The 16,008-nt window shown below is 36.7% G+C and overlaps 5 protein-coding genes and 1 long non-coding RNA gene across 6 annotated transcripts; 1 reads left to right on the top strand and 5 right to left on the bottom strand.

Annotated features, from left to right (window-relative positions):
* Positions 1-316: 316 nt before the first annotated feature.
* Positions 317-1,047, bottom strand: LOC108554219 (uncharacterized protein KIAA1143 homolog). Its single transcript, XM_017909423.1, has 3 exons — positions 886-1,047; positions 566-698; positions 317-486 (listed from the first exon to the last, which is right to left on the bottom strand). The coding sequence occupies exons 1-3, from the start codon at positions 994-996 to the stop codon at positions 317-319; spliced, it is 414 nt and encodes a 137-aa protein (XP_017764912.1). The 5' UTR covers positions 997-1,047.
* A 656-nt stretch (positions 1,048-1,703) lies between these two features.
* Positions 1,704-4,834, bottom strand: LOC108554209 (short spindle 6). Its single transcript, XM_017909412.1, has 5 exons — positions 4,429-4,834; positions 3,832-3,942; positions 3,449-3,679; positions 3,112-3,372; positions 1,704-3,033 (listed from the first exon to the last, which is right to left on the bottom strand). The coding sequence occupies exons 1-5, from the start codon at positions 4,525-4,527 to the stop codon at positions 1,882-1,884; spliced, it is 1,854 nt and encodes a 617-aa protein (XP_017764901.1). The 5' UTR covers positions 4,528-4,834; the 3' UTR covers positions 1,704-1,881.
* Positions 4,835-6,961: 2,127 nt separating this feature from the next.
* Positions 6,962-9,035, bottom strand: LOC108554196 (uncharacterized). Its single transcript, XM_017909390.1, has 3 exons — positions 8,919-9,035; positions 8,057-8,733; positions 6,962-7,274 (listed from the first exon to the last, which is right to left on the bottom strand). Exons 1-3 carry the CDS (start codon positions 9,033-9,035, stop codon positions 6,962-6,964), a joined length of 1,107 nt encoding a protein of 368 aa, XP_017764879.1.
* Positions 9,036-9,395: 360 nt separating this feature from the next.
* On the bottom strand, positions 9,396-10,721 carry LOC108554195 (uncharacterized). The gene has a single exon (XM_017909389.1). It carries the CDS (start codon positions 10,719-10,721, stop codon positions 9,396-9,398), a length of 1,326 nt encoding a protein of 441 aa, XP_017764878.1.
* Positions 10,722-11,614: 893 nt separating this feature from the next.
* On the top strand, positions 11,615-14,520 carry LOC108554194 (uncharacterized). Its single transcript, XM_017909388.1, has 6 exons — positions 11,615-11,618; positions 11,911-12,075; positions 12,691-12,817; positions 12,879-13,083; positions 13,833-13,956; positions 14,249-14,520. Exons 1-6 carry the CDS (start codon positions 11,615-11,617, stop codon positions 14,518-14,520), a joined length of 897 nt encoding a protein of 298 aa, XP_017764877.1.
* Positions 14,521-15,048: 528 nt separating this feature from the next.
* On the bottom strand, positions 15,049-15,665 carry LOC108554221 (uncharacterized). Its single transcript, XR_001890689.1, has 3 exons — positions 15,589-15,665; positions 15,223-15,371; positions 15,049-15,132 (listed from the first exon to the last, which is right to left on the bottom strand). It is a non-coding gene; the product is annotated as an uncharacterized LOC108554221 (long non-coding RNA).
* Positions 15,666-16,008: the final 343 nt, after the last annotated feature.

Below are 16,008 nucleotides of genomic sequence, written 5' to 3'. Positions count from 1 at the left end.
AAGTTATTATTTATTAAAAATTGTTGTTTGTAAAGTTGATTATATTTATTTTTTTAATACTATTATTAGAAAATAAGATTCTGTACAATAATATTTACATTTTAAATATAAATTTGTAGTATACCTAAATATACAAAGGTCTTCTACTAAATTTTAATTTATGTAAGTCTGTTATAAATATATATATTGTTATTATACCAATCAGCTACTGTATATATTGAAAATGTATTTTCAATATTTTTTAAAATGTGTACAGTGAATGTTATCTTATTTTATATATTTTAATTATAAAAGCATTTGAAGTACACAAATAATGTTATAAGTCATCTTCATCATCATCATTAAAAGATAATACAGCTTTTTCTTGTTTCACTGTTTTTATTTTTTTTCTTACTGGTCTATCTGCTATATCTGATTCTGCTTTTGTTATTTTGTTTTTCCTAAATATAATTCTCTTAGATAAATCTGCCGGAGCGTTAGCTTCCTCTACAATATAATATATATGTAGTTTATTTTTCATTAAATTTATCTATTATCATAAGTGTAAATTATACAATAACCAAACCTTGTTCTTTCTTTTTCTTATACTCTTCTGCTTGTTCTTCAGATAAATGTTCATGATTCAATACAACTACAATAGGCTTTTCTTCATCACGTACTTCTTCTTCATTATCTGAATCTTGTGGTAATACTTCTCTCTGTTTTTGGTACATTATTTAAAGTATTGTTCATGCTGGTTATCAATAGGTACTTATTATAGTATATTTAATGACTTAATGATAAATATCCTCAACTATGAATAATTATTAATATACATCTGCATTATAATTAATAAGCTAAGAATTGAGTAAATATTATTATATAATGAAAAATAATAAAACATACTTTTGTATCGATCGTAGGTCCTTCCTTATACCCAATTTGTTCTTTTAATTCACGTAAAAATTTTGGCTCATTTGGTTTTATGTATGATACATTATGTTTTTTTCTTGACATTTTGTTGATATTTTCATATATTGAAGATCAAAATATAACCTAACTTAAGTGTCTCACAAAATAATACAGGCATAAACGTATATATTTAACATAGATTGAGAAGTAAGATCTATCTAGTAAAATTCACTAGTATGTTAATTTTGATTGGTTGGTACAAAGGAAAAATTATAGGAATTTCGTATGTAGGTTTATTTATACTTTTGAACACAAATATTATATTATATAACAAAGTATTTTTTAAAATATATACGTTAATCTAAAATGCTGAAATATAATATTTAAAAATTGGAAAGTAGACTTGCAGAGAAAATTGTATAATATAACAAAAAATTACATATTTGAATTTTATTATTTTCGTACAAAATTTTTGTTTATTTTTGGATTTTATTTCGTTGTTTCGTGTAATTATAGGATAATTGTATATTTTCAACTTCGAAATAATACACTTTAATAATTTAGTTTTCTTATGATAACGATAATATTACTATTCACGTTTGCCACAGTTTAAAACTGTTTTCAATCAAATAAATGGTCGACTACGATAAAAATTTTAAAAAGATTTAAATAGTGTCATAAACATTACGATTTTTTATCATATTGTCCTGAAATCTCAGTAAAAAACCATTCGTTGATCAAATCATAACTTAGTTAACCAAATTTGTTGGCAATCATACATATCCGAAAAACTTTCAAAAACGGTGGTCCATTCCTTCATCATTCGGCGACAATATAATACTAACTGTCACGATATAAAGCTGAATATAAAGGTTTAAATGCGAACAAGTTCGACGTACGATACGTGTTAGATACCTCGTTGTCATTCAGGATTTAATATGATTATGCGAGTATTTTTATTAGAATATAATTTCCAATGAAAAAGATAATTTACAGATGTGTCACTTCGGAATTATTTAGTGCCCTTAATTTCCCATCTGAATGACTAGATCTACGATGTCGAACTTGAGTATGCGTACTGATAATATATCCACCTTCATCCGGTCGACTGTGCTTTTCTAGTTGAATCACTGGCATGCATCGGGGTGCTGGCCCGTCTAAACATTCACAGCTCAAACTAGCATCGAGTTCGCCTTGATATGGCGGAGGTATTAACAAACTTTCGGTAGATTTGGTGGGCTGAAAGTGTCTGTTGGTGTTGCCTGAATACATAGTACTACTGCTTGTTCTCCTTTGTACAGTACCAGTCGGCGTTTTTGCTCGTCCATGTGCACCCTTTCCTGGTCTCTCAGCACTATGAGTTTTTATTGTAGCTGTATCTAAATAACCATATCCGAAACCATAGCCACCGAACGCCTTGGTAGTCAGATTGTCCCAGGACTTTGGTTTGGCGTATTGAAGGCACGGTGGTGGACGTTGATGTATATTTGGATCCCAATAAAGGGTATCTGTGCTTAGGCTTGTTGAACAAGATGCGACGCTTTCAGCTGCGGTTGATATGTCACTACTAGTCACAGAATGCAGACTATGTCCTGACGTACGAGAACAATTATGCGTGTTATGTTGTTGTTGCTGTTGCGTTTGCTGTGACTGATCTCGTTGCACGTGGAGATGCTGCACTTGTTGCTGCTGCTGCTGCTGCTGTTGCTGATGATGATTCTGTTCGTTCCTTGCTCTTCTTTGTTTTTCTCGACGTCTGCGACTAGGAACACAATTTGGATCACAGCATGGACTGGCTAGGTCATATGCATCTAAACTGCCGTTGTCTGATTGTTCTCTACGACGACTGGCGCTTGAGATGCAAGCAACGCATAAGTTATTTTGTGGCGACGGATGAAGGGGGAGTGGATCTCCACTGGTATTAGACTGCTGTTGTTGTTGTTGACATGATTTGTGCGATTTTGACTTAGCTGGCGTACTGTTCATTCCGTTTGCCTGGTGATAACTATGTCGTGATGAAACTCCTGATTCACTCGACATCTTCGAGAGGAAATGATGATGGTCACTTCGTGAACGCGGGGGTCCTACGGTTACTAGGCAAGCAGTGTTCCGAGGAACTAAACATGGCCGTCCATCCGGAAACTATAAAAGCATTCGTTATTTTTTCTGAAGTTTCAATAATTAAATCGATGCGAAATATAAATGATGCTTTTAGGATACCACGTTGTAGAGTAGCAAATGTTCCGTAGACGTAGCTGGCCGACAACATTGAATCGTAGACGAATTGAAACTTGACGATGGTGATGGCTGATTGGGGTTATTCGTGATCACACTGTTAGGCGTTCTCTTGCGTGCTGGCAGTGAATGGGTTTTCCATCGACCCATGAGAATAGACCGTTCTCTTTCGCAAAGTCTCTCTAATTCACCGAAGCGTGATTGGAGAGCACGTTGTAACTCGATATAACGCATATGCAGTTCCACCTGAAAAAAGATCGTTAATATTACGTCTTCTTAAAATTGAAAGTGATTATCAGTTATTAACCTTCTTGATATTCACCTTTCTTACGCAGTCTTCGAAGGACACAACCATTCGCATTCTGGTATCACAGTTCTTTATAAAATTGACCAATGTTTTGTGATCCGCTCTGTCCATTTCGTGGCCATTTATCGAAAGTATCACGTCACCCTCTCGCATACCTGCTTTGAACGCTGGTCCATCATATTCCACATAGTCAACGTACGTGACCATCTCGATTTCCTGTTCCCTCTTGTAATGTATCCCATAACTCTGTGCAATTTCATGTAAGTCAATTAAAATTTTTATAGTTAAACTGAATATCAATTTCTATGGAAGTTGAATATTCCAGAGTAATTATTATTTTATTTTAGCATGTCTTGTCTAACTTAAACAGGATATGAGAAGATGAGCGGGTATGTTACCTGTAACGTGAAACCGTACGTGCCATTTTTTTTCTCGACGATGATAGTGCGACGACGTCTATCTTCATCCGCTCGTGTTACTCGATCTGACTTTGATCTTTCCAGCACAGCCTGTGAAGGAACACAGTAGCACGGTAAGCACAGTAACAAGCAGAAAATAAACGAAATTTCTATTTCATTCTCTAAGACTGCATACTTTAACTAACGAAACTCATGTTTCGATAAACTAAACGAACTTTACTAAACTTCTACCGAGTCTACATCCTAAACGTAGCGTCGCAACGAAAACCACGTAACCCAAACATTTAATGCATTTTTGGAATATTTGCGCGGTAATCAGGATTAAATAAAATCAACAGACAACTACGGGCAGGACACAAAAACGGGTGCAAACAACAAGAACAATAACAACAACAATAATAACAATAACAAAAAATAAGAATCAGATAATAAGATTCAACACACGTTGTGCAACCCACAGAATTTCCTTGACCACGAAAAACAACTCGAAATGGGCAACAAGAAACTGCTCGAGGAAGGCTGTTTCAGCAAATAAAAATCATTCTTTCGATACACGAGTCGATGTAATAACATTACACATTCCACGACACCACTCCATTCCTCCTCGTCGCTGTTCTCAACGCCGGTTCGGTGTTGTTGCCCGGCCACCTCTGTATTCTGCGGCGAGTTGTTCATGATCCTTCAAAACGAAACAGACAAAAACAGGACCGACCAAATTATCCCTAAAGAAGAATATTCTCTGTACAAAGGATCACCACCTGAGGGGATCCTGTGGACGTGGTCGAGATGTCAAGTTATCAGGGCGTACACGCGCGCGTGCTACTTCACTTTCGAAGGTACTTCACTTTCTCGTTTCTCTCTCTCATTGTGCTTACATTTCGACAGGCGACGCACCAGCCAGCCAACCAGCCAGGCCGCGAGGTTAATGTGCGTTCAGGCGCGATTATATATGCTCTTTTATTGTTATCTTCCTTTCCGGCTGGTCGCCGGTTCCCAATGCGCCTGCTCGACAATATCGGCTTACAACCCTGTCGACGTTCGCTGGCAAGCACAGAGGGTGGCGGAGGAAAGAGAGAGAGCACGCGCAGTCTCATCCTCGTGATCCCTCCTCTCGAACGTTCATCGCCTTCCTTCGTTCCTTTCGTCACCTTTTATCACCCACCTTCTTTCCCTTCTTGTCCCTTCCCTTAGCCATGCTGGACAGGAATAACTTCTCGCGTGCAACGTCCTTGCTGTTTCCACATTAACAGGTCTGTTTCCTTGGGGGTCGTGTCAATGAACACTCGTCGAATCGAAGAAACTACAAAATTTTCCTCTTTTTATATCTACAACTTTTATACTTATCTTTCGCGAGTGATAATTTCATTGCTATTTTGTTGCATTCTCGAAAGTGTCCTTTCTCATATCTCTACATCCAAGCGCTATACACCGACGAAGGCGAAAACGTTGCGCTCGGTCTGTTCTTTTTATTCCTTGACAACTTCCACTTTGGTACTTCGCCGAACCTTGTCTCAAACGACGAGAATAACGCCAAGACACTGTTCTTATAGCCGATGGGTTCTCTGTCGTATTTTTACGAATGCCTCGACAAACAGGGAAATACGTTGCAGACTAAAGAAGGGTGTAAAAAAGTGGAGAGTCATCGTGAACAAATCAATCGCTGTCTTTGTCTTTATTCGCTACTTCTTCTTCTTTTTCTCGCTACACTTTTTCTCAACTTTCTGCGTTTTGCTCTTCTCAATTTTCCGCGTGTCACTTTTCTCCATGGACACAGTGACTGTCGGTTTTTGTGCTTTCAAAGGCGGTAGAGGTGGAGGCTTTGGTCTCGAAACCGGAACATGTCTATGCAAATTAATCGTTCGTTTTGTTAAATTGCTACTTCTATTACCTAACATCTAGCAAGATCAGTAAAGAAGTGAAGAATAAATAAAATGCTTATAGTACCATTTAACGTTACATAGTTCCTCTTTTACGAATCTAACATGAACAGTAAATTCTAGAATCTTTTGTGATGGAAATATAAGTGATTTTTACTTGATGGTCATGTGTATTTCTTGGATAGATCTATCTTGAGTCACGTTGATCCAAATATTCGATTGTGTCTTCGGCCTCACGCACAGGTCTTTACCGATGCAACATTCAGCATCGTCGCGTTCTTCTTGAGCCTTAAGGTTTCTCTCCCAACATTCCTCCCATTTTCGTAAACGTTCCTTCTCTTCTGCCTCGCGTTCTTCTGACTGTTCCTTCCGTTTCCTCTCGCTGTGTTTATCGGATTTCTTCTTTCCTCTGCGCTTCTTCTCTGCAACTTGCTCCACTGTCTTTATGTTTTCAACATTCTTGACGTTAATCTTCTCCCAGCATGGCTCACTAATCGCTTCTTTCTGTTTTAATTTCGGGAAAGTCTCTTCTTTAATAGCTGGTAATTTCTTCCTCGAAATATTATTCAGATTGAGAAATGCACTGATGAATATCGCTTCCCATTGAAAAGCTATTAGCACGTTTCCAGTCAGGATCTTAAGTAACACGTCGTACGGATAGGCTAACTAAAAATTGAAGAAAAGTGGATCCAATGAAAATGATAATAAAGGATAATAGTATAAAAGAAATAACTGATTACCGAGGAAGTGGTCAGGATTCTCAGCTTTGGTTCATGCTTTTCTATCGTAGTCGTCATGTTCACGAAGAATTTTGTTCGGAGAAGTTTGGGTTACGAAATAGTGACAGTTTTTCGACGTTGAGTATTGAAACAAATGACTTTCTAAGAGCCAATTTCACTTTAATCAATACCTCGCAAAGTAAAAGTGAACGGCGTACATTCTAATTCGGTGATTCTTTTCACAAACTATTTTCAAATCGTATCAAAAGCATTGTCTTCCTTAAGAGACTCAAAGCTTCTATTATAAAATTTCTACGATGTATTTATCTCGAATTATGGTTGCTAATAACCATACACAGTTCATGCGACGTTGATAAATCAGATAAAAAATAAAATAAAATTGTACCTTCTTCTCAGTTCGGTTATCCTTATGTATTTAATATTCTATCCCTCTTATTTTATTCATATCGAAAGTAAGTTTCTCCCACTTTTCAGAAGAAGAAGCGTCCTGTTTCATTTAGATGTCCGACAGTTGCAAGTGTAATCTTTCACTGGACATCCGCACTTTTTCGTGCTTTCTTTGCCAAATAAATCGCCATGCCTTTTATACCCTTTCGACACCATCGGAGAGGAAGCACCGCAACAAGGTGGACAAGGATCCGGTTGTGCACATGGACTGCATTTTCCTTCTGAGATCGTTTGTTGACGACCGGAAGCACGTAATCCACTGAATACTTGACCAGTTTGTGAACAGCAACACGACGATATTCCAACAGTGGCTGCTAACTGATCTCTCCCCCGTGCTTTTGGCGAACACGGGGGACAGCTGAGAACGAGCAAAAAGATTCGCGTATTACTAAAAAGAAAATCGTATTTTAACTGTAAATGAAATAATTGTTCCTTTTTTAGACAACTATCGGAATTGAACCTGCGGTAATAAAACGAAATCGAATGCATTCGAGCGTGATAAAAATACATGAAAACCGATCTGGCTAAATTGCTATCACTTGCAAGCATTCAAATTGAACAACCGAACCTTTCATGTCTCACTCACATTGATAATCGATTCGTTACCATAGTAAATATTTTCAGTTATGGATGATTTAGTGTATTCTTTTATATTACAAATGTGAAATATCATTTTTTAAAGACGTAGAAAAATGTGAAACGCTGAAAGAACAGATAAATAATTAAATAATAAAGAAATAGGAATAAAAATATGCAAGAATGTCTAGAAAAGAGTTGAAAAATACACGAATGCCAAATGTGAGAATCAACTTATTGGTGCTGCATGACATCACATTCGACTTTATGGGATTTCTTATTAGAATTCGAATCATGCACACGTAAGTTTTCAGGTTCGTCACCATTTGTTCTCAAAATGAATGCATAAAACCCGAGAAAATGTTCGTCTTTCTGCAAAGGTGTAATTGCTTTGCAGATGAGTTAGTATGAAAGAAACTAAAGAGATACTATACAATAAAGGAAAAAAAATGACGACGCGTATAACACAATAGATCAAACTGGTCTACTCTGTTAGGTCCTAGACTATTAGTTCATTCGATTTAATCGCATTTAAAAGGGTTCCAAGACAACAAAACTGAGTACTTAGGAGATCCTTGACGCGAGGGACAGCATGGTCGTGGACCATAATCGGGCTGTTTATACTTGTCAGGCAATGGCGGACACGGGGATGTCTGAATGACCGGTGTTGGACAACAGGTTCTTCCGGCAGACTCGCCACTGCCGTCAATACACTTCCTCATACAGGTATACTTCAATGGGGTTGGCGTGTAGCAATCAGAGGGTATCTTTTTGCACTGAAAAACAGGACTGTCGTCCGCTCCTTTGAAAAGATACGGTTTTCTATTATGCGGAATTTGAAACTGGGTGATGATCTTCTTGCCGAAACAGGAAGCTCTTATATAAACTGTCACGTGACCGACGCACTGTCCTGTTACAGTTGTAATTTTGAACGTATTTTTAATCGTTTGACAGGGATTCACTATTTTGAAGACGTGCTGACTCAATGCGGCATTCAATATAGCCTTAGCCTCGATCTGGTGACTACCGACCAGCAACACATCCGGTAGTACTCCTGGCGGTAGTTTCTTATAAACGGACAATTTTATGGGAAAGGTGGTCAAAGGTCTTTGAAGAACCATCGATGGTAATGCAAATAAACAAGATTTGCCCTTCTTGAAAACTTGGGTATCGCCCTCGGAGCAACCACAACCGTCTGTTAGGACTTCTTGGCAAATGTCAACTGGCGGTAGGTTGAGAATCTGTGGATTTCAGTTGAAACGTAATTATCTTAGTTTATGAATTTTGCGAATGTAAAATAAGATATAAAATGAGATTACCATGAGATGAAAAGAAAGAAAATATGTAGAAAGATATTTATGAAAAGGTTATGGTACGGGTAATTTCTTAACGGTTGATTTGCGTGTTTAATAAATGTTTCGATTACTTGGAATGAGACGCAGGTAGAAGCTGGTAATAACTCGTCTTGCATGGCTCTTATTACCGGAATTTTGACTTTGTCGACGAGAAACTCGATCAAGAAAAGCTCCTGTTCATCTGCCATTTTGAACACGTTACGATATTACAAATTTCCAAACTCTATTCCCATGATTTGCTTAATCATTGTTACGTAAGATCCAACGTGTATTTATTTAGTAACCCTCAATTTAGATATTCTCATCGAGTCACGCAATTTCAATAATTTTGAGGTTCGAAATCAACGCAGAGGGCGTTGCGCGGCAGAATTCAAAATGCCCGCTTGAAAATACTCTATTGCGCAATAGAAGAAACACAATTAAATATTCGAAATATATGAATTTAATAACATTCGTGTAAACAATAAAATACGCCAAACTCGAGAGTAAAATCAACGTTTTCCAGGTCTAATCAAAAACAATTTATAAAAAAGCCCAGTCTACTCCGTTCACTTCTTTTTCTTCTTCTTCCTCTTCTTCTTGCCCTTCTTGTCATCGGTCTGCATTTCCCTAGTCTCGCATCTAATGGGTGGCCCTTTTTCGGGTCCTTTCGGCGTTTTCATCTCCAATTGTATATCCGACTTTTCTCCAGCTCCAACAATGCCCCTTTTTCCAATCCTCAGTACAAACACGTCGTGGTCAGGATCAGAAGCATCCGGTCCAGTGGCTTCAGATTCAGGCGCCACTGTGACCGTGGGCTTTTTATCCTGGCCCGTATCCAGGATTCCGGACACCTTCAGAACCACCGCCTTTCCGCACGGTTGCACTGGACCTCGACTTGACTGTATCAGTCCGGCCTGTTTGTGCACGTCGGAGCACATATCCGGTTTCGATCGCGACTTCGTCACCAGAGTCGTCTCGCAGATCTGTTTGCGACTTACGTTCGGTTTCAACGTCGCCCCGATTGGAACTCCGCATGGAGTGCAGGGATGTTCCTCCTTGATACAAACGCGACAAGGAGGACCATCCTTCAGTAATTCATCCTTGGAATCCCTGCAGACATCCGCGACCTTAGAATCAACGATGCGACATTTGTATACTGGTGACTTTTCGTTGCATTCGTCGCCCTTGAAGATATACGATGACACGGTCCTATCAGGTGGTGCCTCGAATTCTGTGACGATGGTTTGCCCGAATGCGGAAATCCTAACAAACATGCATATACAGCCGATCACGTTGTCGTTGTAAGTTATCGGAACTTCCCCTTCGAACACCTTCGGTGGTGGTATCATCTTGTGCCAGCATTGCAACATTTCTTTCCTTAATGCGGCGAAATACTTAGAGAGGTCCAGCTCTCCGTTACCCACCAACACGTCCGGTTTCACGCCTTCCGGCATTTTCTTTTGCACACATAGCTTGATGATTAAATCTAAGATTTTATTGATCACCGTGTACTGATCAATAGCGAACATCACGGAACGACCGGAGAAGAAATACTCGACGTCATCTGCGACTCCAGCTTGAGGTTGAAACATGGGGTCCACGGGAGTTATCTCTATACCTTTTTCTCCTGTAAAGTGGAGGAACTCCACGGATATAGTGGTCGGGACGAAGAACATTTGGTTGAGCTTTGCTAAACGTTCGCTGGTCATATGATGGATGAAGAATTCCAATAGGAAGAGGTACTGTTCTTTATTATCCAGGACAACTGTGTCACGGCTACCAAATTCTGGTACTACCCCAACATCCGGTTTGCCTTTTCTCTCCCTCGAAGACTTCTTTTTCGTACGATGTCTAAGCTCCGATTCGGGGCGAGATGACCGACTCTGCGACATCGGGATGGTCTGAATAAAGTGTCAATAATGTTCACTCATGATTTTCATCGACTAAGATTGTTCGCATTCACACTTTCGAATTTTTATGGAATTGCGACTATTAGGTTAGGTCATTTACATGCGAGAAGTTTGCCATGGAACCTGATTTCGTCTGTACAAGGGATTATCGATTAGTCGTAACTGTTTTAGATGAGGCGAACAACCTTGAAGAACTGGTTTCGATTTCTGCCTCGTAACTTGGAACTTTCGATCCAGACGTGATTTGGCGCCAAGATGATCAACTTGAAACCGAGAGGCGGAACCACATTCCCTTGACGGAGTTCTGAACGTCGACACCGATAAGCAACGATGTCATCTCGATAGAATAATCGTGGTTATCTTTATTTGCGGTGACAGACAGCCTGCAATCCCATGAAATTTCAGTGAATCACTGACTCGATGATTTTGAGTAATCTGTAAATCGTAATTCCACAAGTAAATATTCTGTAAAAGCCCATATTTCTTTCGTAAATATCAGGCGCGTGAAAATGTTTATGGTACGAATAAGGAATTATCTAATTACCATTTACGCGATTGCGCGATTATGTCATAATCGTTTTATGGTATAACGATCTAGTTTCCAGAGCCACCACCTCTCGACTATTATATAACCGATATTTCGCCAACCTTCGTGGCAGATGGAATATTTTACCATGGAAAACCGACTGCCACCCATAAATACGTAGCTAACCAGCTCAAGCCGATCAAAAGGACAGTGTGTAAGTTTATCGCCTTGAAAAATCCATATCTTATTTAAACATGAACGATAGCACTTTTTCACTGACATTCCTGAGAATTGGAAAATAAATACGTTTGTCATCGTTAAAAACCGTTACACCGATTTTCATAGAAAAATGAGTAACAACGAATTAACTTATTAAGTTAAGAAAAGATTTATTACAATGCTATTTACGTAAATTTAACGCGTGTAACAATTCGTTAATTTCAATGATGAATTTCGATGATAGTAGTAATAGCCTTTGCTTTGTTTTGAAACACGTAGTGTTTGAATATAGTACGCGACCATGAAGAACGTTATATATTTATCTCGCATCGTTTAATCGATCCCCCTCGGTTAACGGCATTGAAAACCGTGTCACAATTGAGTTAAATTAATCGCATTAGGTGAATGTTTGTATAATTGTTGTAGTCGACCCTTCAGCACCTATAGCGGAACTGGATTCCCGCACTTTAGAGAGATGGCTCGCAAAGGAGAAAGAAAGATACGTGGCTCCTCCTGAAAAGGATGACGGAATTGTTTATCAAACATTGAGTATTATGCCAAGATGGAAGCATGATCAAAAAGCACAGAAACGTTGGTACCATTTAATATCATAAATGTACACATTGTGATTATTCCATTCTTTTTATTTAAAAAGATTTGCATTACAAATGTATACTCAATAAAATTTGCAATGCAAATGTTTAATAAATAATACGATTACCAGTTTTTACATTGCGTTTATGATAATCAAAATTATTGACTTATAAGTATAATATTTATAAGTATAATGTTATCATTTTCCTTCAACAACGATGTGCAATAAAGTTGATCCTTTAGATTGTCTGAAGTACTAATTGCTTCCCACTTAAAGTAATAGGTCGATACATACCGGTCTAGCAATTTCAGCCAATCGAATCGTACAAATAATTGGACGTCCGAGAAGCAATCAATAACAAAATGAATCGTGTACGACACTAATTCGCTAATTAGTCATGAATGATTTGTAACCCAATTTCAGCGAGTCGTCGGAAAAATTAGTCTAATTGCTAATCACCGATCGATGTTACGAGCATCAATCGACTGTTCCAATACAAGCTTTGCTTCAGTCCTTTATAGAAGCTAAAAGAAAACAGAATTGTATTTTATTATCTACCAAACTTTTAACGAAAGCAATTTCCACTTTACCTTAAAATTCTTACTTTTTAGCTGTCTGCTTAATATTCCCGCGGTCACTACAGTATGAATTGTGGTACATCCGCAATAGAAGATTGAAGGATTTTGAAAAATATAAAGGGACTAGCGTGGAATGCACAGAAAGAGAAGAAAAGCTTGAGTAGGTATCTCTGTTATCTCTCTTACGTTTAATGAAAAAGATAGAAGAATGTTTCTCTTAGGACGAGCGTTGAACCTTGTGCTTTATTGAAACCACCAATTTGGTGGAAAGGTAAAACGAAAAAATCGGACGGCGTTTCAGTTGCAAATATAAATGACTATTCCTATATGAAATTAAAAGATCAGGATGAAGATGTGAAACTTAGTGAAAAACTTCATATGGATCATCCAAAGAAATATACACCAGGCATGATTTATCGATTAAAGGTATTACTACTATTAGGCATACATCCAAATCTTCTTTTCTCTATTAAAGTAACTTTCTTTTTGGACTTCCTACCTAACTGCCTTTAGCCTTTTAACAGCAGCGATCTTAAAAACATAAGAGTAGGGAAACAAAAATGTAAACAGTTTGTCAGCCACAGAATTAACGTGAGAACAGCTCATACGTGGAATTAAATATCCTGGATATTACATCACGATGTCATAACTATCTTCTTTTTCGATGAAACAGTCAGATACATACATGAGCTTTATTTCTTCAAAATTTCGTCAAAATTGTGAGTTTATTTCCCGATTTGCAAATGTCGTGTAATTGAAATCAAAACTTTCACTATCGTCAAAGTGAACATTTATTATTTCGGCTATGCTGTTATCACATTTCTAATAAAACGGAAAAGGTTAAGATCCATCTTCATGTAATATTGTGAATTTTGTAATACTCAGAGGTTCGAATTAAAATGCTTTCAAATATTTTTATGGTAAAAAGCACTAAATTATGACGATATTACATGGCAAGCAACTGCGCACAATTTGTTCATCTCATTGATGCGACCATGTTATGCACACGAGGTATCACATGTACTTTTCGTACGATATGATTCAAGGTTACGCGATTACGCATTGAAAAATACGTAACAGACGCAAAATATGGCGTTAGTGAAATGCGTTTCTTACACTAACACCATCTTCTTCGACTCGTGTGGCTGAAAGATGAATCATTGAATTTTGAACAGAATCCAGAAGACACGAGCATGAAGGACGCCCTCGATCGAGCAGACGCTTTTAAAGTTGTTCTTAAAACAGATGATATCTTGCCAGAAGACACACCTGTTGATAAATGTGTCTATGAAAAATATCGTATGTCACTCTTTTTAGATATATTTTCTTTTATACAAGTTGGAATGAGTTTTTACTTTTCTTTAAATAATTTGTAATAACATATGATTGAAATAATCTTTTTACCTTTCCTTGCAAATTCTTGAAATGATTTGTCATATATATTTTTTGATCGTATAACTTGAACCTTTTTTATCATCTTGTTAAAATAGTACTAGACAAATTATCAAAATATTGACATCTTCTTGACCTCATTCATAAAAAATGAGTTTATGATTATAATTTTATAAACGGTTACAAAACTTTTTCGCAGCACGTAATTATTGTGGATTGAAGGAGGATCAGGATGTGGTAACAGCTGACCCAGTAATTTCTAATGGTGATAATCGATGGCAGCCTCTTCATGAAGATATAGATTTTCCAACAACTGATCTTGAAAGACAGAAAGAATTACGAGAATTAACTAAACCATTTTTACACGATTTGCATACGTGGCATTCAAAGAATAAGCCAACAAAATTAATTATTCCCATTAAACATCGAGGAAAAAAAGCAATACCAGGAAGACGCTTTCCTCATTTGTAACATTTTGTTTTGGCCATTAATAAACCGAAATTTATCTTTTTCTATATTAATTAAAGTATATAGAAATAAAAAAAATAACTCAATAAAAATTGATATAAATAGCCGAAATTAAATTTGTATAGTAAAAATTAAAAAACAATGGACACGATCATGTAAAATGGTATTACACAATATTCCAAACGTTGAAAATACCTATAAGTAGGTTAAAATCATAGGCTTGTGATATCAAAAGAAGTGTTATCATCGTCGATAGTAAATCAACGACATAGTTATGAAACGTGGTGCACAGATGTGTTACAGTTTTCAGTTATGAAAAGTAAGCATCGACTAGTAAATTGCAGTAAAACGAATGTCTTCTATTAATGTGCTTGTATAATCGATTCTATGGTATATTCTTAACATTTTGATGTTTATATCACAAATTAGTAGCAAATGTACAGATATCTATTTTGTAGATTTAATTTGAACGTTACTATTAAATTACGCCATGGATATCCATGATAAGGTTATATTTCTTTTTCGCATGATGTTTGCAGATTCCTTAAACGACGCGGCTGTTTTATCCAGGAGAACTACATTGTTACGACTTTTCGGGATTCTGCTTGAAGATTCCTACAATTTATTTATTTTCATGAATATTCCAGTTTTTATTAAAAAAGAAAATAAATTCATAAATCAAGAAAATTTGAAAAAAATCATTACCATAACAAATTGGCCAGCACAATATGTATCGCATTAGCATTTACTCTCATTTATTAATGAATCAACACCACGTTCAATTGCACATCGCATCGTGAATTGTATGATTGCCTCAATAAAAATTCTTTAAGTATCCATTCCACATAAGTCAGCTTTATATGGAATCATATATTTTTTAAAGATTAGAACTAAAACTATATAGTGCAATATGTTTATATTTTTAAAAATATTTTACATCTTGCATAATACTGGTTAATATTATTACTATCAGTAACAGTTACGAGATTTGCTTGGTTAATGACATAATTGATTGACATTTCGATCGTTTAAATTGCGTCTATATATATATATGTGTGTATGTATATTTACACGTAGCTGCAGACATCCCGGTCAGGATTTCATCATGCGATCCTTAGCACGTGTTCATCAAACTAACTTAACGAGAAAACCCCGCCTCTAACGGTAAATGTTAATTTAAATACTCCAGGATCAAATTTTTTGTTGAATAAAAAAAAATGCATTTTAATAGAAAATTTTAAATGAAAATATATATCAAACCCAATAAATTCATTCGATAGATATTTTTTGTATGTGTAATTCTTTTTTATTCCTTTTTTAGTAATATTGAATTTTAATAATAAACAGAAAAATTGTTTTCATTATTCACGTAGTTAATTACGGCATGATTTTAAAAATAATGAAGAATGGATCAACAAAATTCGATTACTGATTGTTACGCAGGACGTGCGACCTCTGGCGGTTAAATGATGAAACGCAAGTAGACGCTCT

Source organism: Eufriesea mexicana, unplaced genomic scaffold, assembly GCF_001483705.2.
Source record: "Eufriesea mexicana isolate 0111107269 unplaced genomic scaffold, ASM148370v2 scaffold18034, whole genome shotgun sequence".
Classification (NCBI taxonomy): Eukaryota; Metazoa; Arthropoda; class Insecta; order Hymenoptera; family Apidae; genus Eufriesea; species Eufriesea mexicana.
Note: the sequence above shows the minus strand (reverse complement) of the source record. Positions and strands in the feature narration are given on the sequence as shown.

Excerpts from the sequence above, each read along its gene's own strand:
- LOC108554219 (XM_017909423.1), bottom strand. The coding sequence starts at position 996 with ATGTCAAGAAAAAAACATAATGTATCATACATAAAACCAAATGAGCCA. Across the intron at positions 699-885 it reads GACCTACGATCGATACAAAA|AGAGAAGTATTACCACAAGA; the intron begins GTATGTTTTATT and ends TACCAAAAACAG. Across the intron at positions 487-565 it reads TAAGAAAAAGAAAGAACAAG|AGGAAGCTAACGCTCCGGCA; the intron begins GTTTGGTTATTG and ends ATTATATTGTAG.
- LOC108554209 (XM_017909412.1), bottom strand. The coding sequence starts at position 4,527 with ATGAACAACTCGCCGCAGAATACAGAGGTGGCCGGGCAACAACACCGA. Across the intron at positions 3,680-3,831 it reads CGTACGGTTTCACGTTACAG|AGTTATGGGATACATTACAA; the intron begins GTAACATACCCG and ends GAAATTGCACAG. Across the intron at positions 3,373-3,448 it reads TCGAAGACTGCGTAAGAAAG|GTGGAACTGCATATGCGTTA; the intron begins GTGAATATCAAG and ends ATCTTTTTTCAG.
- LOC108554196 (XM_017909390.1), bottom strand. The coding sequence starts at position 9,035 with ATGGCAGATGAACAGGAGCTTTTCTTGATCGAGTTTCTCGTCGACAAA. Across the intron at positions 8,734-8,918 it reads CTACCTGCGTCTCATTCCAA|ATTCTCAACCTACCGCCAGT; the intron begins GTAATCGAAACA and ends TGAAATCCACAG. Across the intron at positions 7,275-8,056 it reads TCGCGTCAAGGATCTCCTAA|CTGTCCCCCGTGTTCGCCAA; the intron begins GTACTCAGTTTT and ends GCTCGTTCTCAG.
- LOC108554195 (XM_017909389.1), bottom strand. The coding sequence starts at position 10,721 with ATGTCGCAGAGTCGGTCATCTCGCCCCGAATCGGAGCTTAGACATCGT.
- LOC108554194 (XM_017909388.1), top strand. Across the intron at positions 12,818-12,878 it reads GAAAGAGAAGAAAAGCTTGA|GACGAGCGTTGAACCTTGTG; the intron begins GTAGGTATCTCT and ends TGTTTCTCTTAG. Across the intron at positions 13,084-13,832 it reads GCATGATTTATCGATTAAAG|AATCCAGAAGACACGAGCAT; the intron begins GTATTACTACTA and ends AATTTTGAACAG.